The sequence below is a fragment of the Uloborus diversus genome, chromosome 7 (assembly GCF_026930045.1).
Source record: "Uloborus diversus isolate 005 chromosome 7, Udiv.v.3.1, whole genome shotgun sequence".
NCBI classification, from domain to species: domain Eukaryota; kingdom Metazoa; phylum Arthropoda; class Arachnida; order Araneae; family Uloboridae; genus Uloborus; species Uloborus diversus.
Window position 1 is genome coordinate 70,658,933 of NC_072737.1, and position 27,183 is coordinate 70,686,115.

The 27,183-nt window shown below is 30.5% G+C and overlaps 1 protein-coding gene across 1 annotated transcript in view; it reads right to left on the reverse strand.

Moving 5' to 3' along the window:
* Positions 1 to 23,093, reverse strand: part of LOC129226619 (leukocyte receptor cluster member 8 homolog) — a 55,387-nt gene extending 32,294 nt beyond the window's left edge. Inside the window, exons 1-3 of the mRNA XM_054861247.1 lie at positions 22,820 to 23,093; positions 22,268 to 22,301; positions 3,040 to 3,246 (exon numbers count right to left, since the gene is read on the reverse strand). Coding sequence (XP_054717222.1) covers positions 3,040 to 3,246; positions 22,268 to 22,278 — 218 coding nt within the window. The 5' untranslated portion in view covers positions 22,279 to 22,301; positions 22,820 to 23,093. The remainder of the gene's footprint in view (positions 1 to 3,039; positions 3,247 to 22,267; positions 22,302 to 22,819) is intronic.
* Between the last annotated feature and the right edge of the window lie 4,090 nt (positions 23,094 to 27,183).

Here is a 27,183-nt window from a genome sequence, read left to right on the forward strand (position 1 = left end):
CCTTCAAAGAAAGGCACATGTCATAAATTTAGAATTTTAATTTGTCAAGTTTTTCTTCAAGGGCAGGAAGGACTAATTCATTGGCGTAGCTAGGGTGGGGCGGAGAGCCCCGGGCAGCACACTTTTGGGGGCAGCAATTCAACACACCCAAAAGAAAAGAATCTAATCACTTTAAACAAACAGAAAAAATCCTTTGGAATGTAAGGTTTTGATATAACTAGACAACTGCATTCCTCAATGTCCAAAAGCTAAAATTTGTCCGTAGTGAGCACCTGAACCTCCTTCAGCTCCTTAACGTACTCTATGATAGACTTAAATTGTATTTTTAAAACTTAAATTTTGGAAAAAATTCTAGAATAGACCCCGACTTTCTAAGGTCAACAAAGGCTAAAAATAACTTCAGTTTTGATGAAGATTCGGGATGCACTTTCAAATGTGATTTTTTGATGTATATTTAGAATGTTTCTCTGGGATAGGTGCCGGACACCCTTCTCTCAGTAGAAATAATACAGATTAAATTATTTTCCTTTCTCCCTCAGATAAAGTCAGGGTTCATACTCTATTCGGATAAGAAAATTCCACGACTTTTTCATGACTTCATAAAAAGTTTCATGCCCTAGTTAAACAAAAACTTGCCAATTTTTGAAAATGTGAATAAGCAAAACTTCAGCGTGAATGCTACTACTTCATCAAAGCACTTGTTTGTGATTGCAAAAACATCAGTGCAAACTGCAAAAACTAAACTATTCTTATTTCTCTGCTTTATGTAAATTTAAGCAAAGAAAAAATACAGTGAATATACAGTAATGTAATGATGCCTAAATGTCTAATTTTTTTTTTCCATAAAAGAGCAGAATGATAAAGAATGGCACGAAGGTTGAACGAGTCATTCCTAAGTTTGGATAAATTTGCTTTAAAAGTTGCCTTTTAGTGTCAACAATGCATCGAATCATCCATGTAACTTGTCAGTATTTTAGTTCTTTAAAGTAAAACCAGTATGGTTTTACTTTAAAGAAATTCTTCAGTTAATTCATGTTTCTAAAACAGATATTTAAAAAAAACATTCAGATAAATCTGATTCAAATGAACTTTTTTACTAATTTATGCATTTTTCAAATGCATATAAATTAATAGGGTTCGAAATTCTAGAACCTAGTGTTAGATTCCGAGGATCAGTTTTGCGGCTGTATGTTGGGCACTGCTGTTTTAAAGTATTAGAATACCCTTATTTCTATATACTATTGCCTCATTAAGGATCTTTTTTTCCCAAAACCTTCAACAATCTAAGATAAACTTGGATAAATTTGATAATTAAGTTTTCACGAGTACTGAAACAAACTGGGATGCAATTGAGCTTCGTTTTTTGAGTGGGCGTGGCAAAATCAAAAGCATGCAAGTTCGCTATTCCAGAATATAAAATATAAGAAGTGTTTAAAATAGAGACATACCGAGTAGCACTTTGGCCGAGTAGCTGAGTACTCGGCCTTTCACTACTCGGCTGAGTACCAAGTTACCGAGTACCAATTAGGTTTTAAGAAGAACCACCGACACATACGTAGTACATTTTGAACTTATTGGAATAGTAGTATAGACCTTCATATTCACATAATAGTTTTTAAAACAAAATTTCAGCTGAAATTTAATTATACATTTAAAAAATTTTGTTTGAGTCAAAAATTTTAGGAAAAAGTAATTTCTAAAATTAAAAATAAACAAATAAATAAAAAGTATGATTAATCAAGTTGAAATTAAAACAAATTATACCAATCTATTATAGTTCTAGTCTGCCAAACATAAATAATTTTTAAAAGCAAATACAGGAACACTGCAGACACGCCCTTCTGCGTTACAAGGAACGTCTTTTTCAGGGCATAAAATGTGAGCTAATGAATGTAAAGACATTCGATAAAAAAATCCGACTTTTGTCGGATGTTTTTATTTTTTAAGCAAAAGTATTTTTATATTCCTTATAAATAATTTTTGCTCGTAGGAAAAATCCATTTAATGATATAAAAATTCCATATTTTCTATACTTACCTTTTTTGCCCAATTTTTTATAAATAAATTTTATTATTTTAGGAGACATTAAAATAAAGATTTACTCCATTGAAGCAATATAAACTTCATTATTCTCAAAATTTAACCTTGGATTGTAAATTTGAATTGTCATTGATTGCAGTATATTATATACCTGCGTTTATTATTAATTGTAATATCTGTCTTGAACAATATTCAACTTTTTGCAACTACTCAGTATTCGCCGAGTATCTGATCAAAATTTGGCCTAGTACCGAGTACTCGGTACGTCTCTAGTTTAAAATAATGATAAATTCAAAACTAGTGATGGCCAAGCAGCAAAACCATAATGCAAAAAAGAAGGGCGGCTGCTACAGAAGTGGATGCTATGGGATTTCAAAATTCAGATTTGTTTTTGGGATTGTTCAATTTTTAAAGTTTTAATAGCTTTTATATGCAATATTGTTAAATCACTCAAGATTTATAATGCTCTTTCAGCTAATGTTACTTTCTCTTTACCCAAGACATTTTCCCATGACTTTAAATAAATTTCCATGATTTTTAACAAAAATATTATTCTTCCATGACTTTTTTAGGTCTGAAAATTCGTTAATTTTTTCCCCCATGACTTTACAGGATTTCCATGACCAGTACGAACCCTGAAAAGTTTTCAATTTCAATAACTTTCGATGGTTTAATGCACTATATATGTCTTAATGAAAGGGTAGCAGAAGCTGTAGCTACGCCACTGGACTAAATATGAATGAAGGTCAAGTGTAACATATGACCTTCCTCTAGAGAACCAATAAATTGTTTTCTTGGGTTTCAAGAACACTTCGTAATATTCAAGATATAGAAACAGACATTTACCTCAATCAATTCAAAACATTACAGAGAGAAAAAGGTTTCACTAAGGATATGATCTTTTATGCTCCAAAATATCAAAAATTTTTAGTTAATTGTTTACTCGTTACAAAAGCTGGCTAAAAAGCTACTTTTCAAATTGTTTTTTTCAACACTTACCCTGGAAAAGTTTGATACATATTTGGATTCGGCCAAGCCCCATAACCACTTTGAAATTCATTTGAAACAGCTGAATTTTGAGTATTAGTTTCTGAGTTGTTTGTTTTTGGTTGTTGGACTGCTTGTAGAGCTTCATTGGCTTTTTGCCATTCTTCTGGAATTGTTGTTGGCAAAGAAGGCTTACACATTCCTGGAATCGGATATGGCCTAAAACAAATAAGAAAATATTAGCAAGATCAATATCTAAAAAGGTTCCTCCGCCCCACCATTTCCAATTAGTAGGGTCTAAATTAAAAGTATCAATACCAAATGCAGTAAAAACCTGTTCAGGCCTCTCAAGGGACTGATATGAAACTAAAGGTTATAAATGAACACACATAATTTTAAAGAATAGCCAGAAAAAGGGGTACAATTTCTGTAGAACCAGGAAAAATATGGTGAAAAAGATGAGCAGTTATACGGATGCAAAATTGTTCAATTACACTTAGTGATGTAAAATACCCGGGTACTTATTTTTAGGGGTAAATACCCAGGGTATATACCTGGGTAAATATCCAAAGTGGGTATTTACCCGGGTATTTATTTCAAAAATTTAGATTCAACTAAAATACTTTTCTGTATGTATTCCATCATGTATATATAACCAACCATATACAAGACAATAAATTATTGCTCAAAAATTGTATTTTGATCACATATTTAAAGAATTATTGTGTGAAAAAACTTAGCAATCTAGTATGATATTCACATTAAATGCATTGGTTATGCCTACTCAATGTTGATAACCAAATTTCAGATATAAAAAGCCATTCTACAAAAAGTAAAACGCTTAAATTGTTACAAAAAAAAAAAAAAAAAAAAAAAAAAGCAAGCATCTCATTTAAGTTTTAGAATAGGTCATTCGACATTCTGAGTCTTTTTGATAAGATTTCATTAGCCTTTAATTAAAAAAATAATAATACAGTCGACTCCTGCTACAACGCAATACAACTTACACGAAAGGGCTATAACGCAAGTTTTTCACGAGTAAAGAATTTTAGAGCTAACGCGAACTCCTCGTCGACAACACGATTTTTTTTTTGGAAGGAAGTATTGGGTATTGGCTTCGTTATTGGCTATTAAATATTGATTTCGTAAATGTTATTACATCCCTTTAGCATCACTGACAGCAGCGAAAGTTCTCATACCAAACTACTCTACGTATCGGGTTATTAGTGCATCAAATAACCACTCTGCATCTTTCTTTTTTTTTCATTCTAATTATTAAAGTTGATGAAATAGAATGCGTCTTCGTGCGCTGTTTCATCCAAAGTTTGAAAATAGGAAGAAAAAGAAAGTTCCTGCCAAAAAAAAAAGGGGGGGGGGGGGGGTTAAGATTCTCGATATGCTTTAACAACTTCTATTAAACGTTGACAGTAGCATGAAAATAAGTATGAGTGAATCTTTCAACAATTAAAAGTCAAAACAACAGAACTTAGACTTCAGAACTTAGTTTCAATACTGAACTGCAGAGTAGTGTCTAAGCAAAGTAAATTATGAAAATGGAAGCTGCTGTTGTACTGTGGATTAAAGAATTCAAGAAGAGAGGCTGTTGTCATAAAAAAGAAACGTTATAAAAGACAAGGCGAAGCAACCATATTTAAAAATGTATAAAACGTATGAAATGGGCAATTCCATGAAAAGTGAAACCAGTAGGTCAAAATTTCATATTTGCAGTTATGTCGCTATATCCAGGGGTCTGTCCAGGATTTTTCACAGGGTCCGTTTTTTGTGAAAAATCAAATAATTTTGCAAAAAAAAAAAAAAAAAAAAAAAAAAAATTTTTTTTTTTTCAAAAACGAAAGTTTATAGACTCTTGAGATGGTGGAAACTGCATCATTGACACTTGAAGTTGAGTGTTTTCCCTCTTTTCTGTTGAGAATATCATTCTTTAGTGCTTTTCTAGTATTGGGGGGGGGGGGAGGCATCGCTCACTGGGAGATGGGCACCCCTCAAGTATCAATATTTATCTACCATTCTACATCATGTTAAATAATACTAGAAATGTTATTTGTATAGTATTTAAAACAACTGTAAGAAAAAAAATTCAGTCAGGGGTTCAGCATTTAAATTTTTAACCCAAGACACTGTTTAAGAGCACAGAGTTTCGTTTAAAACTTATAAATTCCGTGATTTTTACAAAAATAAAAAAAATATTTTATTTGTTTACTTCTTAACTAAGCGTACTAAACATCGAAAATGCGAAAAATCAGATTCCCATAGCGGATGCAAAGAGATTGCAATCCTCAAAGTGCCCAGTAGCAGAAACTTTCAAGCCAGTCTGCGACACTTTTGGGCAGTTGAAAATAATCTGCAGCATTATTATTAGTTTTATTTTAAGTTTTCATAAAATACAAAAGTCCCTTCAGATATGTTCCAGCTTGCCAGTGGCCACTAGACCCGAAAAACTTAGTGGCCCCACCATCACCGAATTTTAAAGTATAAAAAGTATAAGGGGGGGGGTCACTACTTTCATAAAAGTATATAGAACTCTGCACACTATGAAAAACAATTATTCAATTCATATTTATTTAAATGTGGAAAATTCAAGTCAAAATAGGTTTTTGAATTATTTTTTTTAATGAATAAATAAATAAATTAGTGAATGAGATGTTGGCAGGAAACTGCATTTTAGATGAATGTTTTGGTTTATAGGAGAGCTTCCAAAGCAATGACGATCAAATACAATTGTGCAGATAACAATTCATTTTTCATGAAAATGATTTTAAAAAAACATGATTTATTGTATATTTTCTGTTACCTTCAATAGTTTGTATTGAAGTAAACTGATCAAAACTTGATCCGATTCTTTTTTTGGGAACTTAGCCAAGTAATAGTCTCGTCTACTTAAAACTTGTGAATGACCAAACATGGCGTCTACGCGAAAAATTCAATGATTATGAATAGATTTTTTTTATTATTTGTAAAGTAGTAATAGAGAGAGATTCAAAATCCTTTCAATAATCAGTTTTTTAGCACATTAGCCTCTAAATCAATGAATATAGAATAATATTGTAAAGATAAAGTTTTGCATTTTTCAAGACAATAATTAAGAATTATCCGAAAAAAATGGCACATTTTGCACAATTTTCAACAGCATGAATTGCAATATACATCCAATTCCGTTTATGAAAACGTAGGCACTTCATGAGTCTTGCGTACCAACATCTTGGGAATGACCAAACATGGCGACTACGCCAAAAATTAAAATCTTCATTTCTGAATTTGTTGCTAAAAATAATTTTAAAATAAAAATCTTGGGAATGACCAAACATGGCGAGTACGCCAAAAATTAGGATCTTAATTTCTAAATTTGTTGCTAAAAAATGATTTAAAAATAAAAATCCTCTTGAGACTACACTTAAGTTGAAGAGTTTTTAGCGCGTTTGCATCCAAAGCAATGAGGATAAGGTGAAATTTTAAATATAAAATTTTTCATTTCTCAAGAAAACTATTTTAAAAAATCCAAAAAAAAAAAAAAAAAAAAGATTTGCTGCACATTTTGAGTTATTTTTATTAGTTTGCAGTTAAATGAAACATCCAATTCTCCTTTGCTTTGGAAAATGTAGGCACTTAAGCATCTCATCTACTTCGATCTTATGAATGACCATATATGGCGACTATGTTTCTAGCTGAAATGCTGAAGCATCCATCGCTTTTCCGGTGAAAAAACGAACTCCGAACAATCTTTTTGCCAAGTTGTATATCTTTTTCTTTCTTTTATTTATTAATTTTTTCGTTCTTTTTGTTTTTTGGTAAAATTAACTGCAGGCCGCTGAAAAATCTGCGACGCACGTCTAGCGTCTCGCAATTTCTGCTACCGGGTCAAAGTGAAGGCATCAAAAGTATAAAAACAGCTTGTAAAATAAATATTTTGGATAAAATTATTTTAGAATTGCATTTTAAAGCCCTATGATAAACATATCATTAATATCTGGACACAGTTGAAGCAAAAAAAATAATAATAAATAAAATAAAAAATAAACTATCGATTCAGCATTTTAATTATTGACTCATAAAAGAAAATGGAATTCCGCTTTAAAAACCTGAAATAAGCTTTGTTACAAAAATAAAGAACCCTTTTCATTTATTTGCATCCTAATAAAGCGAAGTTAGCTTGAAAAAAGAATGAAATATGATTCTCATATCAGATGTAAAAAGATTTCGTTTTTCAAAATGTAGGCATCTATAGAAAAAAAACCGGTAAATAAAAGAGTTTATTTTAAGTTAATTATCCTTTTTAGCATCGAAAAATCAAACTCATATAACTTTCTCCCAAAATAACAGTTAAACATCGCACCGCTAGACGCTAAGTGGTGATTAGTTTGAATTTGGTAACCCTATCTGAAGCGATCACATCCCCCCCCCCCCTACTACCCTTTGCAGTTCTAAGTTCATTTCGCTGTATATTATTGATTATTAAATCATGAGTGGGGAGAAAAGTGCTTACTACGCCTATTCAGAGAATGTTGACGCATTTTCAAAGAAGTTTACAACAACACCGCTGCATAAAACAAACAAGCAAAATTATAAACCAAACTGACTTTCAGCTGTTAATTTCTTTCAAAGAAACCAACAACAGGCATTATATTTATTTGGCCGTAGTAATTATTTATGGCTTGCAGGAGCATCACAAGAGTGCCGATTTTTTTTTTCTTTTGCGAAACTAGCTGATTTTGTATAAGTGGATTCCTCTAATTTAACTTTAAAAAAGGTTCCAACCATTATCGTTTTTATACAGGAAATATGCTGTATTATTTTAATCTGAGATTTGCTCTTTCAATAAACAATTTGTGAAAGATCCGTTTTTGTTTATCAGCATTTTGTGAAGGGTCCGTTTTGGTTGATCGGGATTTTGTGAAAGGTCCGTTTTGGTTGATTTGATTTTTGTGAAAGGTCCGTTTTGGTTGATTTGATTTTTGTGAAAGGTCTGTTTTGGTTGATTTGATTTTTGTGAAAGGTCCGTTTTGGTTGATCGGATTTTTGTGAAGGGTCCGTTAACGGACCCAAATTTGCTCTGGCCAGACCCCTGATATCATACATCATTGTAAAGCTTGAAATGTGTATTTTCAGAATATTGCATTGCTTTTTAAATAAAAACTAAATAATAAATTTTTTTTCCTAGTTGGAAGTATGATAGACGTGTCTTCAAAACAATCCCAAAAAAATACCACATTTTCAAATGCTTATTTCTAATCGCAAAATAAAAATAAACAAAATTAATTGCAGTGCAGCTTAAACTATTAACATAATACTATAATAACAGGCATTTATTTTAATTTTTTTACAAAATAAAATAAGGCAATTTAAATTTTTAAAAAATGAAGTTCAATGTTACGTCCGTAACAAAAATTTAGCAAAAGTTGTCGTTACCTCCTAAAAAATCAAAATTAAAAGAAATCCTTTTTTGTCCTTTTAGCAATTCATCAGAGTAATTGTTTACCATAATTTAAAACATTAGAATTTCTTTAGTTTTAAAAAAAATGGCATTATAGACATAACATTTTTTGTTACGGACGTAACAAAAAGCAGTACGTTACGTCCGTAACACATGTATATTTCCAGGATGGGCAATGAAAATATAGTGTATGACATGTAATATAATATAACGAAACTTCTGATACTCTGTTTTTTAAATTTTTATACATATTAGTGGCTATTTAATTTCATTTTTTTAAAATTATTGAAATACACATCGTCGCCTCAAAGCAAGATTAAGACATGTAATCCCAGGAATAACACTAAGATATCCTACTGTTGCTCTGAGACGACAACATGTGTTCCTCTCAAGGTAAGATTTTTTGTCCCCCAAATCATGCAATAAATTCAATTGGTGTTAATAATTCTAGATTAGCAATTAATGCTTAATAACTTGCATAAAAATATTCTAGAGGGTTCTTTAATTTCTCAAACTTTGCTTCATCAATGCACTATGACACAAAAAAATAGTGTTCTCCAAGTAGATTTTTGTGAAAATTACTTGATCATTTAACCTGATGAAATCCAAAGTATTTTGTGCATAATTTTCACTAATAAAGTTTTTTTTTTTTTTTTCAAGAAATTTATATTACAGATATTAATTATAGTTTTTCTCTTCAAACTTCTATCATTCTGAAAGCATAACCAAATTGATATTACTTCTTATTTAAAAACTAACTAAGAGATAAGAATTTTGTCCTGTTGTTTAATAGTTTAAACCAAAGTTACTCTGAGTTACTTTATTGTTATTTACTCTCCACAAAAAACTCAACTACTGAAATTTGAATTTTTTTCAAAAAATCTGTTATGACCAAAAATTAGGTAAAGATAATCAAATTCGAAATTGCAAAAATAAATAAGCAAATAATTAAACAAGACCAAGGTAATAAATTCTTTAACTCTTTAGTTATTAAAATAAAAAATAAAATAAGCTAATCTGATGTAGCAGTGTCAAAATAACTACTAATTGCCAAAAATATAAAAATATTTACAAAATGCAAAAGGATTGAAATCTCAAACAAGGGAAGCAAATTTTCGCGAATTAAGTTTAATGTTGTCATGTTTCCCATAAAAAAAATTATATTTTACTAAAATTAAACATAAAATATGCTAATCTAAGGTAGCAAATATGAAAATAACATCCGATTAGTGAATATATTTAAATATTTGCAAGATGCTAAAAGATTAAAATTTCAAACACGAGAAGCAATTTTTCGCAAAGTCTGAGTTCGTTCGACGTGGCATGTTTCATATGAAATAAATTTATTTGTTTTTTATTAAAATTAAACAAAAATATACTAATCTAAGGTAGCATATGCGAAAATAACATTTGATTAGCCAAAATATTTAAATATTTGCAGGATGCAAAAAGATTGAAATTTCAAACACAAGAGTAATTTTCCGCGAAACTCGAGTAAGTTCAATGTTGTCATGGTTTCCAAATTAATTTCTTTGTTAATTAATGAAATTAAACAAAAAATAAACTAATCTAAGGTACCATATGTCTAAATATCTTTCGGTTGTAAAAAACATCAAAATATTTACAAGATGCAAAAAGGATTGAAATCCCAAACACGGAAGCAATTTTTTGTGATGTTGCATACAGAGCACATGTTCAGAAAATTGCATTGGTGAAATACTTTTTTAAAACTTTTGAGCACAATTCGTTGATTTTTGAGAGAATTTAAGCACTAAGAAACTTTTTCAAGGTTTTAAAACTTTTTCAAGGTTTTCAAGCACTTGAAAATGAACTTTTTTTTTCAAGCACTTTTCAAGGTTTTTCAAGGGCGTACGAACCCTGTATACAACAGAAAATTTTTTTGTAGCTTTTAATGTAACCAAATTAAAATTACGCATATTTAAAGTCTGTGATTGTTACGTCCGTAACGGTGGAATTGCCCAAATGTACTAAAGGAGCATAAATCATCACTATCTTTATTTTTCAACTGATGAATATTTTTATCGCATCTACTGTACAGAGTTATAGTGCAGCATTTTATTATTACTACATACTGTATGTGCCGTGTTGTTTTATTTTATGTCTTTCCCTCCCATTGATCCTTCATTTCGTGCAACTTTAAGTATTTTATGTTGAATAAAACGGCTTTTTTTATTTTTTAAAAACAGTATAAGTTCAGCTCCTTCATGTGAAAAACTAATGTATAGTTGAGGAATACTTTAAAGCAGTTTAAGGGGTGTTCAACAGTGTGTAAAAGAATTTGTTGTGTTTTTCTAAAAAATTGTATACGTAACATTTCTCTACAACATGAAATTCCAACTTACGCGAGGAGTCTTGAAATGCATCCCTTGCGTAAGTTGGGACTTGACTGTACATAAATTTTTATATTTTTAATATTTCATTTTAGGACCATGTTTTAAAAAGAAAATCATTACCTTTGATACCAACAAATTTTTTTTTGCAAAATGCGCAATTATTAGGGGATTTACCCTGCCTTCGGATGAATACCCCAAAAAATATTTACCTCCCACCCTTCATCACTAATTGCGTGTATTTAAAAACAGTTTGAATAAATCATCATGAAGTACCGGGGACCAAATGCAAATGAGCAAGGCAAAAGAAAACAATATTTTAATTTTTTGCTCATTAATGTAAAAACTATTTCTATATTTGCCACGTTATCACTTAAACAGCAATGAAATAAATAAATAACATCACAGTCTTAATAACTTCTCAGTTTATTCTTCCAAACATCCCTCATGCTTCTCTTTTTTTTTTTTTCATTTTGGATATGACTAATCTAGATTGTGATTTTGAAATTCTGAAGTTCATCATTGAATTGCTTATACTTCTCCAATTATGACATTGAAAAGAAAGATTCTTTGTTTCACGACATGTTTCTTTCATAATTTCATCAAGTCTTTCAGTAAAAAATATTATAAACTGTGTAATATATATGTATGTATTAGTTTTACCAATTATTTCATATTTAGATTTAAAAAAAAATCCCATTCACTGGTTGCATTTTTTTGCAAAATATCCAGTTTTTGGGTATTTACCCAGGCCTTGGGTAAATACCCAAAACATATTTACCTACCCGCTGGGTATTTACCCGATCCACATCACTAATTACACTTGAATTCTAAGAAGAGAGAGACTCAGTTATCTTATAAAGCCATATTAAAGTCCAAATTCTTTGATTTTTCCTTTATTTGCTGCAATAAAGATCAATTTTTATTCTTCCGCAAATTGAACCAATTTAGATTCGCAATAAATTAAGAATATTTTATTGGCTAAAAGCATCCAAAAATAATTTGAAAATTGTTTTTTAGAAGACAAATAACTAAAGGGTTGCCTAAAAATAATGTCACACTTTTTTCCAACATTTTTGACCCCCTTTGCTACATTTCACCTTACTACTTCTTCCTTGTCACCTGTCGCACTATTTTTCATAAATAGCAAGTGATATCATACCTTTTATTATCCCGCCCTCCCCCTTATCAAAAGCTCACAATTTTACAAATCCCCGCCTCTCTCAGGGCGTGACATTTCTGTACAGCCCTTACGTGCCTTCCTGTTTACAGTCATATTCAATAAGGGAAAGGGTGTATATGATTTAGGTGATCAGAACAATGTTAATTCAATCTCACATTCGATCAAACAGCACAAAAGAAGGAGTTAAACATTTAAAAAAAAAAAAAAAAAGAAAAACAAACAGCAAATGAATTTTTTAAACTCGGATTTCTGACAAAAATTTCCAACTCAACTACTTTATCTCCATAATGTTGTACAATATTTTGTTCCATTTTTTTCATTAGAAAGATAATCATTTTCTCCTCAAGATATGCACTAGACTGTCCCCCCCCCCCAAAAAAAAAATTCTTTCTTAAATAAATCAATATGCATACCAGCTAAAGTTGTGCCAAATGACATTTTAAAGGTGTGGTAAAAATTTTAACCAAATATTTTAAGATTTAACAGACCTCTCATGAAGATCCAAAATCATTTTTTGCCCCTTTTTGGACACAAAATGTGCATGAACAATAAATATTAAACCAAAAAAAAATATTTTTGTTGTTCATTTATTTGTACATCTAAACCATAATAAAGTTTAAAAAGTAATGTTTTTCACATTAAAAGCAATTAAGAACTCTGAGTCTCTTAATTTTAATCAAAATCGTATGTAGCAGAACATTGTCGTTTTGTTCCTGACTTAAAAGTTAAGTACCACTAAAGTTAAAATTGCATGTTAGCATTTTGCACACAAACTAATGCTTACATTATTTTCATTTTTGATAAAGTTTTAATTATTTTTTTAATTTTTGATTTAGTTTTAGGTTTTTTAAAATCTTTATAGTTAAGTTTAATTTTAACTTATAGTTGAGCTTCACTTTAACTTATAGTTAAGTTTTTTAATTCAGAATGAATTTCAAAAGCATCTCCTATTTTGGAGATTTAGGTATCACATACTAGAAATGCTGGCTACTAATATGTTTGAACTATTCTATTCATCATCAGAACCACAAATTGCCATTTTTGCTCGATTGAAAATGAAAAGCAGGGTCATTCCACGTCAAATCAACCACAAAAATGGGATTTTAACACCCACCGTCTCGGAATTTGATAAAACTTGGTATACTTCATCCCTTTATGGTTATAAGCAACCCCCTAATTTTTTTTTCTTTCAATATCAATTCGTTTTGATTTTATAGCCTTTTGAAATTCGGCGATTTTGCATTTTTTATCATTTTTGAGACACTCAAACTGAGAAGATGTTGTTCATTAAAAAAATTGTTTCTTGGTAAGTAATGCTATAATCTTTCTGAAAATTTTTGCATAAAATGTAAAGACTTTGAACATGTTGATAAAAAATATCTTAATAGTTTTAGTTTACATAAGAAATTTTTAAAAAATTAGAAAAGTGAAAATTTTAAATTTTTTTTGTCAAAAAAAGGTGCTGACATAATTCTGAATTTCAACAAGAGGGTCAGCTTTAAAAATCATAATTTTTTTAAAAAATGATCATGAATATGTATTCTAACTTATCCAATAAAAAACATTAGGGGACTTTGAGGGATTCTGCCCCCCCCCCCCATTCTGAAAAAAAAAAAAAAAAAAAAAAGCAGGAAACGTCATACAGACAATCTCTTCCATATTCTTAAAAACAGAATTGTCAGCAATTACGACAAAAATTCAAATATACAGTGTGTTGAACATTGGACTGAAATGTAAAAAAAATCTAAGCTTCTTTTTCATTTGAAATAACTTAAAAATATGGGGTAGTTCCACCCCAAATATAACGTAAAAATGGGATTTTAACATGTACCACCTCAGATTTTGATGAAACTTGGTATACTTCCTTATTTTGTGGTAAAAAGCAACCCCTTAGTTTTTTTTTCTTTCAATCTCAATGTATTTTGATATTATAGACTTATCAAATTTTTTGATTTTGCATTTTTTGTCATTTTTAAGACATTTAAACTGAACTGTTGTTTAATGGGAAAAAATTGTTTCTTAGCAACTAATAAACTTACCTTTTTGGAAATTTTCATAAAAAATGCTAAGATTTTGAATGTTTTTATTAAAAATATTATAATAATCTTGGTTTATACTAAGAATTTTTAAAAAATTGGAAAAAGAAAAATTTTGATTTTTTTTTGATGAAAAAAGCCATTGTCCAATTTTTAACATCAGGGTCAGTTTTAAAAATCATGTTTAACAATGAAAAATGATCATGAGTATGAGTCCTAACTTCCCCTATGAAAAAGGTTATGGGTCTTTTAGGGATTCTGCCCCCCCCCCCCCCTCTTCAGAAAAAAACGAAAGCATCAGAGAAAAGCTCTTCTATGGGCAGTTCTCAAAAGGTGGGAACAAAAAAGTTAACTTTGAGCAATTTCAAAAATTTTCGAATTTGATATCAATTTTTCTTTTATTCTATAGTATGCATACCTAGAACACAAAATATGAACATGAAAAGACAGCAGGTATTTGTAAAAATTGTTAATTAGCAAATTAAATCAGCAATCTGTAGGTAACAGATTTTGGACATTGTTGTCATGTAGGTAACGGATTTTGGACATCATCATAATGTAAGTTTCACCATTTTTGACAACTGTTAATCTGATTTTTAACTTTTCCAATGAAAATTTATTTACTACTTTTTGAATTTTGCAATTTAATGATGAAGAGGATATTAATGAAGTACTTGAATGGCTATACATACTGCTCTTTACACATAATAAAGTTTTGGAATGATTTTGAAGAAGTTGATGAAAGGTAGAAAAAAGCTTCATGGAAATAATTATACAAACTTGTAGTTTGATTTATTGGGACAAATAAGGAATAAAAATAGAAACAAATAAATACGACATATATATTTTTAAAGGAAAAATAAACAAAATATGCTTTAAGAAAGAATGTAAAAAATGACATCAGTTTTAATGACGAATATTTTTTCTAATGTCATAAGAATTAAAACGATGTCTGAAAAAATTATTGAAAAAAGAAATTCGTATTTCTATTTCGAGATCGTTAAATTATGTTTAAAAGAAAGAGAAAAAAAAATTCTAAAATAATAAAAGCGGCGGGAAAAAAAATTGCTAGCGCAGGTGATAACGTCGCCAAAACCTGGTGCACGCTGACAGATTAACTACATTTGTTAAACTGGAATCCCCCTCTGGTAACCTTGAGCGTATCGTATACTGTGTTGTCGCCAATGTCGCCAGCGGAAGTTTGCTTGGCGATGTTAGCGCAAAATGGCTTTCGTTCGATCATAGAAAGCCATGTTACTACTGTAATTTATGCATTGTTCAATGTGTAACGTATTAATTATGCAAAATACCAATGGATTAAAGAAGATAACATTATAATAACCTTTTTTATTGAGGTTAGAAGACAGTGGATCATCAAAAATTATGAATAAACGGACAGAATTATCGGCATCAAGATCGCACGCCATTTGGACATCTCACATGTATGTTTAAGAAAAATCATTTTTCTTCTAAGATACTGCATAAAAGCTTATGAAAACACTTTTAAACAATTAAAAATTGATTCTGAGGATCGATAAATACCTTTAAAACGAAAACATCATATACTTAGTACTCAAATAACAGCATTTTAAAGATCGCAACTTTTGGACATACATCAAATTTCAAAGTTACGTTTTTTTAAAATCGTTTACAAAGTAAATAATCTATCTTTATTTTTGTTATCTGTGTAAAATATTAACAAAAAGTTATTCAGTGTAAGATTCATACCTTTAATTTTTTTTTGAAACGTATGGAAATAATTAAAAAAAAATTTTTTTTAATGGTACATTTGCTCAGTTAACGTTTTGGTATGTCCAAAATTGTGCCTTTTAGCAAAGAAAATATTTTTTTAAGGGCATTTGAAGAGCTTTTTTTCCATAATTTATGTCAATTCTTGTCTCTATACAGCATTATAATTTACCTCAAAAATTTTAGAGAATTAAAATGAAAGTTATTTGGTGTTGAAGCTTCAAAGTTGAAGTCTGTGTTTGTTCCCACCTTTTGAGAACTGCCCCTATGTCTTTGAAAACAGAGTTCCCAACAATTATTTTTTAAAAAATATATATATAAAGTGTGTTTAATATTGAAGTCAGACATATAAATTTAATATTCAAAACTTTTTTTTAAATTTGAAATAGTTAAAAATTGTTTAAAATATAGACATTCTGAAAATAAGATATCATGAAATTTAAAAGTTACAGACAATAATATCTGCATACAGATTACTGCATTTTAGTTAAGACAACGAAAAACAAAAATTAACTCTTAACACCAATTTATAATCATGCAGTTTCTAGCACTTTCAGGTTCCCCCCCCCTCCCACCTAAACCCTTATGTTTGAGAAAAATTGCTATAGTGGAACTGTATTTTGTAGTAAGTTACCGCCCTAATTCTCCTGGCTTGCTAATTCTGTATTAGCTACCAGTTTGTTTGGCTCTCTTGGCTCCCTTAAGAGATTTTTCGCCTCCAGCTCATGTGATTCCTATTCCGGGCTGATGAGTGCTAAAAAGCATGAAACTGCAGTCCTCGGATGGAATAACTGAGCTGGCGGTGTATTTTAAGTACAGTGGAACTGTTTTTCATTTTAGTGTTACTGCTGTACAGCAACAAATTCATCCTTTTCATTTCTTGAAAATAGTTAACACCCCTTAAAAGTTAATAGCTTGATTGCTTAGTAATAATATGTTCTAAATCTTCCCCCCTCCCTTCATAGCAAATGAGGAAATAAATTGCATCTCTCATATTCAATGGATTTTTGTATATTTTTTAATGAGAATAAGAAACTAAATTAGTATTTGCAAGGGAAAAAAACAATATTTGTCCGGATCCCCCCCCCCAACATAACTAGCATCTTTTCCTCAACTGCTTTTGGGAGTGTACACTAGTGCAATGGAATTAAGTGCAATAAATATAATAGAGAAAAGAAATTAATATAAAATGTGCTAATTCAAACTACAAAGGAACCTCCATAACTCAACAAACCAAGGAAACATTAAAAAATTTCGACTTAAGTGGACGTCAACTTACTGGGGTTCTAAAATTTTAATTCCTAAAGAGTTTCTGTGTGTACAACTTACTTACTGATGCTTAATATTCACATTATGAAAACTAATTCCAGTAAAGGAATTTTCTATTCTTTTCGTTTTTTCTTTGAAAAGTATATAGTAAAATCAATAATATATTTGAATATATTGTGAAGCATAAATACATAATTGTTGAAAAGAGATAAAAGCTTCTTGTTAGTCATGTCTGTTAAAAATAAAAAGTCCTGCTCACACTTATTTAGAATACAGGTATAATGGTGCCTTCTTTCTCTACAGTTTGGTATATTTTATCCTATCCTTTTAGAATTGCACTAACAGCACAGAGTGGTTACTTACTCCCCTGGATAAAAGATAGAATTCTCTAAAAGAGATTTCCTAAAACTCTGAGAAAAAGTTGATATGAAAGAATGTTGGTAGCAAAAATTGAACTAGAATAGCAATTGGGTGTGGACTGATAGGGGGTTCTCGCAAATGTGTGTCAAGCTAGATAGATTTTCAGTCATTGAATTTGGCATTGGGCCAACCCTAAGAAAAATAAATGTCCAGTTACAGGGGTTATCAGTGTGTCCAGTTACTGAAGTTTCACTGTATTTAAACAGGAATATTTAGAGTAGAATGTTTATAAATCATTTGTATAAAATAAAAAGTGGCTTTAAACAACATACCGTAATTCAGGGGCGGATACAGAAAAATCTTTTGGAGGGGGCACGGGAAATTGAACTTTTCTGGGCTTATCTGTTTGATAAGCGGAAAACAAACCCATGTTTCAGTTTGATATTGCATTAGATTAATGAAACAAGTTAAAAGCTCTGCGAACTAGAAGTGTCTAGCTTCGAATTTGTCTTTTAGTCTGTTCTTTGCCCAGTTGGTTAGAGAAATCATTACTGGACAGATATCAAATTTTTACTTGTATTTGGCCTAGATCTGATTACACACAACACAATAATTAGAATGACATACATATTTTCTAATCTTCTTAGTAGGAAAACAGACATAAGGTAGAAGGAATTTAAGAACTATGAGCTGGTATTTATAGGATTTGTGATACTTTGTATTAATTGCCTAGTTATAAATTAGAATTAGATGATTTCTCTTTTAGTTTCTATGTTGTCTTAATGCATACTAAACAATAATTTTTAGTATGCATAAATTGTTGTAGGAAAATTTCGAATTTCGCGATAACCTGTTTTTATTGTTTATTATTAATTTATTTAATTAACTACTTTCAATTCAAAAAAAATCTTGAGCATTAAAATGTTTAAATTTGGGTTCAAACACCAATGTATGTCATTATTCAAATTTTTTTGATGCTGTTAGTAATTAGCTAAGTTTGTAAGATTGTGATCAATTTTTTTTCTTTTATCAAAATAAGGGGGGCAAGGGGGCAGAATCCCTCAAAGTCCCCTAAAGATTCTCATTTTATATGTTAGCACACATGTTACTGATCATTTAAAAAAATATATAAATTATTTTAATTTAGACCCTCATGCCAAAAAATTAAAATTTTCAGTTTGTTAATTTTTTTCAATTGCTGAATATAAATTCAGATCTTTGATATATTTTTTTCTAAAATGCTTGAAGTCTTAATGTATAATGTGAAAATTTTCAAAAACTTTTTATCTTTGTTGAGAAATAATTTTTTTTGCAAACAGCTGCAGTTCATTCTGAGAGAACTGTGAATGACAACTAACGCAAAATCTCAAAACTTTGAAGGGTCATAAAATAAAAACAATTTTAAATAGAGAAGAAATACTTTAGGAGGTTACATAGGACTATGAAACATAGAAGTATACAAAGTTTCATTGAAATCTGAGATGGTGGGTGTTGGGGTGTGGTTAAACTGACATGGAATGATCCAGCAGTGGTTCCCAACCTTTTTGACTTAATGACCCCCTTTTCAATAACTTTAAAACATCCTGCGACCCCCTATGTGTCTATATACAGGGTGTTCCGTTTTAATGTGCAAGACCTTTATTTTCGCAACCGTTAATCCTAGATGCATACTTTGAATTGCAAAAATGTTCAAAATCAGATGCAGAGTTAAGATATTGAAAGTTTGAAGCAAAAATAAAAATGTGTCAAAAAATTTTACTTTTTATACGGGCCCTAGATCACCTAACATATTTAGGGACATAATCTCCATTGAAAAATATTACTAATGCAAAAAACTTGACATTTGTGCGACAGAAACTCAACCAGATATTAGAGTTCAAATTTTTAGGGACCATACAGAAGATGAGATTAGAACTTTTCGCGCTCTCAGAAGAATGACAGATTGTCGATATATTTACATTTTTTAATATTATTCAAAAAGAAATGCAAATGTTATGCCATGATATGCAAAAAAAACAGTACAAAACCTCGAACAATTTGAAAATCAATCTATGCACACATACAATTTTAAACCGTTCTTGTCAGCTATATTTCCCCCCAAAAGTTGTTATTGATGGAAAGTGAAAAGTGATGTAAGTCACAAACGCTGCGTTTCATATCTCGGAGAATGTTGGTTGTACTAAATGTCAAACTTTTTGTGTTGGTATTATTTTTTAATGGAGATTATTTCCCTGAATATAAGTTAGGGGACCTAGCAGCTGACGCAAACTGGCAACACTTCCTGCTATCATTGCAGAGTGATTCATAATAAGAACGGATTATTTGCGAACGATCTCTCACGATTCGTCGTTTAGCCAAGAATTGTTAAACATGCCTACATTGAAACACGTGTCTCGCCGAAAATTGCGTGTCTATATCGTGATTTCAATCCCTTTGCACCCTGAATATATTTCAATTAGTTTAGTACTTTTTAGGTATTTTATTATATACTGCTGTAACTCGACTTGTTTGATATATTATATTAGTAATTCATTTATTTATTAACATTATTTTAATTGCTCATTCATATTGCGTATTTCATATTCATACTATGTAAAATTACCCCCCCCCCCAAAAAAAAGAGTGACACGTTTTAATAAAACTTTACATGATTGTTTTTCTATGTATTTGGAGAATCTTGCACAGTTCAGGTTTTACAGCCTGTTCAAATTTTGGGAAATTTATAGTTTTCACGATCAACTAAATTTTGTAAGGTTTCTACATGTACAATGCTAGATGTACTTGCAGAACAATTTTGGGCAAATTATTTCACATTGCAGAACATCACAAAATATTCTGCTTTAGGGGTAAATGATTGTGCTGAGTGAGCAGCAAAATTAGCAAGAGATTTTAATTTGCAACTTACTAATAATGATGAACAGCATTAACTTATTTATCAAATGGCAGAAATAAACTGAAAATTGGTAGATTTTCCAGTTTAAAATTTTTTATAAATAATTTCAGGAAAATGAATATTTACAATTTTAATTATTGCTCATTATTAAAAGAAAAGTATAAGAGAAAATGTTTTTGTGTTGTGCAAATTTTATAAAACTTAGAAAAACAAAACTATTTCTTAATAAATTAGGTTTTTGAAACTCTTAAGGGTGTTGAGCTGTCATTTAATACTCTACAAATTGTCTAAAATTTTGCAAGACAGTTATTTACATCAAACGTCACAATTACCCATGGTATACGAGTTGAAATTCCAAAAAATGTTTTTCCCCATACAATTTTGAGACAGTCTAATATGCACCATTGGGAAATACAGTGGAACCTCTATTTTACACTTTCTGTCACACCAGTGATAAAAAATGCTCCAAGCGAGAAAACGCAAAATCGGGATCTTGTTAAAAATTGAAGCATACTGTTTAAAAATACTTTTATCCAAGTACTGGGAGAAATGTATAAGGGGCATTCCACGGTATTTTTGACATTATGTAGAGTCCGTAACGTGACCTTTTTTTGCCATAACTTTTTAATTTACCGTTTGATTTGCAAATTATTTTAATTTGAACTGGAGTGTTGGTAGGAAAAGATCAAAATAAAATAATATGCTAATCAAACAGTAAATTAAAAAGTTAGTGCAAAAAAGGTCACGTTACGGACTCTACATAAATGTCAAAAATACTGTGGAATGCCCCATAATCTTTTACTTGATTTAGTTATTCATTAAATATTTTAATTTATAGCACAATCTTTATCTGCAATAATATTTTTTTTGCAAATTTGCTTCTTGGTTGGCATTTACAATTAAAAGTAATTTTATAATTTTTATGTTTAGAATCTCTTGATTAGCTGTTAGGGACACCCTTGATTATTGCTTCTTCTTTTATATTAACATCAAAAACGGGTAGTAAACATAAAGAGAAAATTCTTGATTTGATAAGGTTACATGCTTCGAGAAAATTTTCAAGATGAGTAACTTTTCACTTCAGGGTCCCTCGTACCTACCAGTTTATGGGTTAACCAGTTGGATGGGATTCTAAAGACAACTCTGATTTCTTTTTATCCAGACCAGCAGCCAAGCAATCCTTGGTCTAGTACCCCCAGGGATATCGTCTCACTTGGAGGATTTTGTGACTATGAGCATATTTAATATCCCCCCAATCACCATTAATGAAGACGGTGGATCTTTGAACGGCTAGGACTGAACTCGGGATCCTCCGGTCAGAAGTCCGATATCTTACCGATCAGGCCAAGAGTGTCAGCAGCTCTAGTTCTCAATTGCTATGAAGAAAGCTTGGATGATCAGAGGAAATCTCTCACAAAATATAATTAAAACAAAAAGAATGCCCGAGCCGCTTCAAGCAACTATAAACGAATTTTCTTGAAAAAATAAAAATATTAGGAAAGGTTTGTAGATGAAAAATAATTTTTATCTGTTTGTAGAAAAACACATTGAGGCAGGGGTGATAGTGGACTCAAATAAAATTTTCCGGAGACAGTGAAATTTTCGGAAACTGAGGAAGCTGCTAATTACGTACTGAAAGTCTGAACTTGGCCCTTCTAGCAAAAGAACAAGCTTTAAAAGTAATTTTTTTTTCAAAATGGCAATTCCTGTCTATGTATAGAGTTATAATTTTACTCAAAAATATTTCAGATAATTAAAATGAAAGTTACTTAGTGTTAAAGCCAAAACGTTTTGATCTGTGTTGCTCTCACCTTTTGAGCACTGCTCATGACATAATTTAAGTTAAAGGGAAGTAGAAAACTTCAATTACCATATGAATGAGAAAAAATAGTATTCAAAATGTCTTGACAAAAGTTGTGACAGGTACAAATGATTAAATACAATGCTTACCAAGTGGCCATCTTGCACTTTAATTAGAAGAAACCTAAAAAGAAAATTTTATTAATATTAATGATCAATAAAATTAGAAACTAAGTAAAAATAGCACAGAAGTGTATGAAGTATTTCGGTAATTAGGAATTTGATGCGGTAGCATAACATTGGACAGTAATTGTTTTATAGGACATTATTCTGCCAATTAAAGCAAGGTCGAAATACAATGAGAACAATTGAAAAAATTGGCGGTGCTTACTCCCACTTATCGAAATCTTCCCCGAAAGAGTAAGTAACACCACAAGACGAACTGAAGAGTGAAAAAAAAGTATTTCATTGCAAACCAATTTTATAAGACTTTATTTTAGTGTCACGGAAGACCGGGTACATAGCTAGTTCAAAAAATAAATAAATAAATAAATAAAATACTGGGTTTGAGCAAATCACACAGTATATTTATCAGCACGGTATTCACAGTATTCAAAAACTGAGCACTTGAAGAAATTTAAAAGAAAAATCTACAGAATTTCGCAGCTTTACAATGGGAATAAAATAGGAAACCATACATACCAAGAAATTATTCCAGGATTGCGGACTGCCTACGAAGTCAAAATGGCGATCGTATGAAATATGGGTGAAAAAAAGCTAGGTTGGAACTTTCAATTACACTTCTGCGTGTGAATTATTTTGAAGGTTCAAAATTCCTGCAGGAATAAAACTTTGAAATACTACTTCATTGTCATTACGTCGTAATGGCTTCCGCTGCACGAGTAAACAACACGTACATTGCATATTTCACCCATAAGAATGAAATAACTACGGATAATGAGAAATTAAAGTTTCCTCAATTGAAAATTATGAATTTTATATGTTGACGTAGCGACGAACTAAACTAATTTTCAGTAAGCTTGTTATTTGCTTTAAATTATTTAAAAAAAAAAAAAAAAATTTCATCCCGTACAACTCAACACGAATTTCCTTAGGATTGAATTGGATTGGACGATTCTTGTGTGTCAGGAATGTTTTGCTTTTCTGAGGAATTTATCTCTTCGGAAGACTTGAATGAAGTTTTTATGTGCTATTTAATTAAAACTATAATTATTGTTTGCAAATATTAATGCCTAAATGAAGCTAGAAAATTATGGTTTGTAATAGATTTGAATATCATAAAAATACAATTTTAAACATTTATAAATTTAAAAAGAAATCTTCATTTCTTCCGTATAATTGTTTAAATGAAAATGAATACAGTGTTATGATAAAATAAAAATTTATTACTTGATTCAAATTAACTGTATGTTTTAATGGTTATGATTATCGATTTTTAAACTCATTTCTTTGATATTTGTTCTAAATAAGGTGTTTTGATTGTGCCTCTTTTAACTAATCTATTTGCAATAATGGAAAAATAATTTGATACGTTCTTGTTCTTTTATCTATGTTGTTGATTGGAATTTGCTTATTATTTTGCATTATCTTGCCTGCAGAGTATTGCTTTTTTTAATTGCTAGTATTAGTTTTTGTTAAGTGTTCCCAAAATATCATTAACAAACATGCTATTTATGTTTGAAGTTGCATGCGATACATAAGGCAAACATTTATTCGCCATAATGTATAACTTATTAGCATCTAACCAACAAGCTAATGTTTTCAGCTGTCAGATGAAAGTAGTTTTAAAATTCATTTGACAAAGTGAAAGTGATCCTACTGTTATCTTGATTTTGACCTACACATATGTTAAGAGAGTTTTATAAATAGCTATTTAAATACAATAAATGCTTCTGTTCTAAGGCTTATGACATTCTTCCAATGTATCTAGAATTTCTATAGTATAACTATTCGGATGAATGCGTAAATGACCTAGCCTTTATGTGCATTCATCAAGACGTGTCTAAGAACACTAAAGGAGTGTTTTTAATTAATCTCGTGAAAAAACCACGAAAATTGGATATAAGGTGAAAATAAAGGCTATTACAAATATATGTTGCGCCCCTCCCCCTGTTCTTCGTTTTAAAGTCATCGACACATCAATAAAAATAATTTATTTTAAGCAAGCCAGCAAGTGGTAGAAATAAATAATTACTAAGCCATAAAAACAGTTTGTAGCATTTTCTCATAGGAAGATGAATAAAAGAGAAAGCAATATTTTCGATTTTGGAAACTCGTTCCAGAATTTTTTTCTGAGTACTCCACTACAAAAACCTATCTTAAAATTGTAATTTTTAACTTGTGGCTTCTATTTTTCTTATATCACAATTAATTTCACATAAAGAATTTCTCAGTATTAAACTCGTTTAATTAATTTATCTTGTTTTTATTTTTCTTTTTTTAAGTTCAAACTTGACATGGAAGAGAAGTATGTACTCCCAATTATTTATGCTAATTAATACATGGGTGTTGTACATGGATAATTGACAGGGGTCTGGCCAAAGGAAATTTGCATCCGTTAACGGACCTTTCACAAAATCCCTATCAGCAAAAACAGACTCTTCACAAAATTCTGATTAACCAAAATGGATCTTTCACAAGTTGTTTATTGAAAGAGCAAATTTGAAATCAGAATAATGCATATTTCTGCTTATGTATTAAACATTAAGCATATTAACCATAATTTTTGAAACCTTTTTTTAAAGAAATTAGAGGGATCAGCTTATACAAAATCTGCTAACTTTGCAAAAAAAAAAAAAAAAAAAAAAAATGGAACTCTGGACTCTCTCTGGACTCTTGCAATGCATCTGCAAGTGATAAATAACTAATGCCAAACAAATTTTATGTGTATTTGTTTTATCATAGCTATTTTGCAGTGGTGTTTATATAAACTTTTCTGAAAAGTTAGAGTAAGCACTTTTCTCCATCAACACCTCCCCCCCCCCCCCTGCTCATGATTTAAACAACAATGATAATAATAATATATGTCAGCCAAATGAACTTAGAACTGCAAAAGGATAGTAGGGATGGGGAAAAAATGCAGGGTTACCAGTTTTTAAATTATCCCCACTTAGCATCTGGCATCTAGCATTAACATTTATTGTGACTTGATTAGAAACTAATTCTAATCATTTCACCAGCTTGGCAATATTTGCATTTTTACGGTGCAATGTTAGAACCTTATTTAGTGGAAGAAAATTGTATGGGTTTCAATTTTCGATACTAACAATGATTAACTTTAATGAACTTTTTTATTTTCCGTTTTTATACTTTTGAAATTCAATCTGTTTACATCCAATATGAGAATCATATTTTATTCTTTTTTCAAACTAAGTTTGCATTGTTCGCATGCAAATAAATGAAAAGTGTCTTTATGGAACTGATGTGATATACCCCACCCTTGGCGACTTTTTCCTGTTGGCGCCAAGAAAGCGTCGCCAAGAAAACGATGTATGATGACATATGTCATACAAGCGCCAACAGGAAAAAATCAGATAAAAAAACATGATCAAAGCACTTCAGAACACAATATATATAAAAACAACATAAAAGCACAACAAAAAACATCACGAATATATGCTTCAAAAATGTACAGGGCCGGGATTTTTTGTAAACATATTAAAATACAATTAAATAAATTATTGTATTAATTACAAGTCGAAATTAATGCGTTAATTTTTTTTTCATCATTTCTCCGGGATACGAGCCCTCGGTCTCATAGTACTTTCGTAATGAGACCTCGGCTCGCCGGCTCTGCCTCGGTCTCATTACGAAAGTACTATGAGACCTCTGGCTCGCCAGGACCTCGCTCCGCTCGGTCCGTTATCCCTCCGACTGTTAATATACATTACAGTCGGAGTATGGTTACAGTTATGTATATTTTCATGGAGACACCCAAGGGTGGCTCCTTCCGTTCAGTGTACAATAATGACACAGTTTTAAGTGTGAAATATGCACCATTATTGTGCAGATTTATTAATAAAATTCAGCATTTTTAAGAGTACAACCGAAAGAACTTTCAATTGTTAACATAAAATTCAGTACCTAAAGGAGGCACGTTAATAGAATGTCTAAATAATTCGTGGCATCGATAAGAATTAACTTTTAGAACAAAATAACCGTACTATTTCTGTAAAATTAATTTACATACAGTAAAAATAAAGTTAAAAACTACACGAACCCCTCAAGGATTTGTAAAAACAAAGAATTTTGGAAGTGAGAGGTTTTTTTTGAATTCTAAAATAAAGAACTTACCTTTTTATATGGTATAAATATTCACACTCAGTCTAAAACAATACATCATATGACAATGGCACGTTACAGATACACACCACGTTGGAGTTAACTTTTAATTAACCTTCAAGTTTGAAGAAACTGGCATTTTCTAATGTTTTTACTTCAAAACACAACTACTGAATCTAAACTAAAACACAAAATAAGCATTCCTGTAAGGTATATTGCACAAAACAACACGTATCTCTCCTGCGTAAAACCAAGTAAAGAACCCAAGTAAACAAGTTCGAACAAGTTTGCCTTCGCGTTGCCAACCACAGGTTAGTTTCACCAGGGATGCCATGCTTAAAAATTTATCGCCTTATTGGCAAGAAAAATATTTCAATTTTGTGCAAAAAATCGGATGTCGCCAAATGGGTGGGTCACATTGTACCGTCTTTATTTCTGTTACAATGCTTATTTCAAGTTTTTAAAGCGAAATTCCATTTTCTTTTATGAAGGCAGTTCTCAAAAAGTGGGAGCAAACACAGACCTCAACTTTGAAGCTTTAACACCAAATAACTTTCATTTTCATTAAATTAAAAAATTTTTGGGTTAACTTACAATACGGTATGGAGACAAGAATTGACATAAATTATGGAAAAAATGCTCTTCAAATACCCTTAAAAAATATTTTCTCTGCTAAAAGGTACATTTTTTCGGACATTCAAAACGTAAACTGAGCAAATGAACCATCAAAAAATTTTTTTTTTAAATTATTTCCATACGTTTCA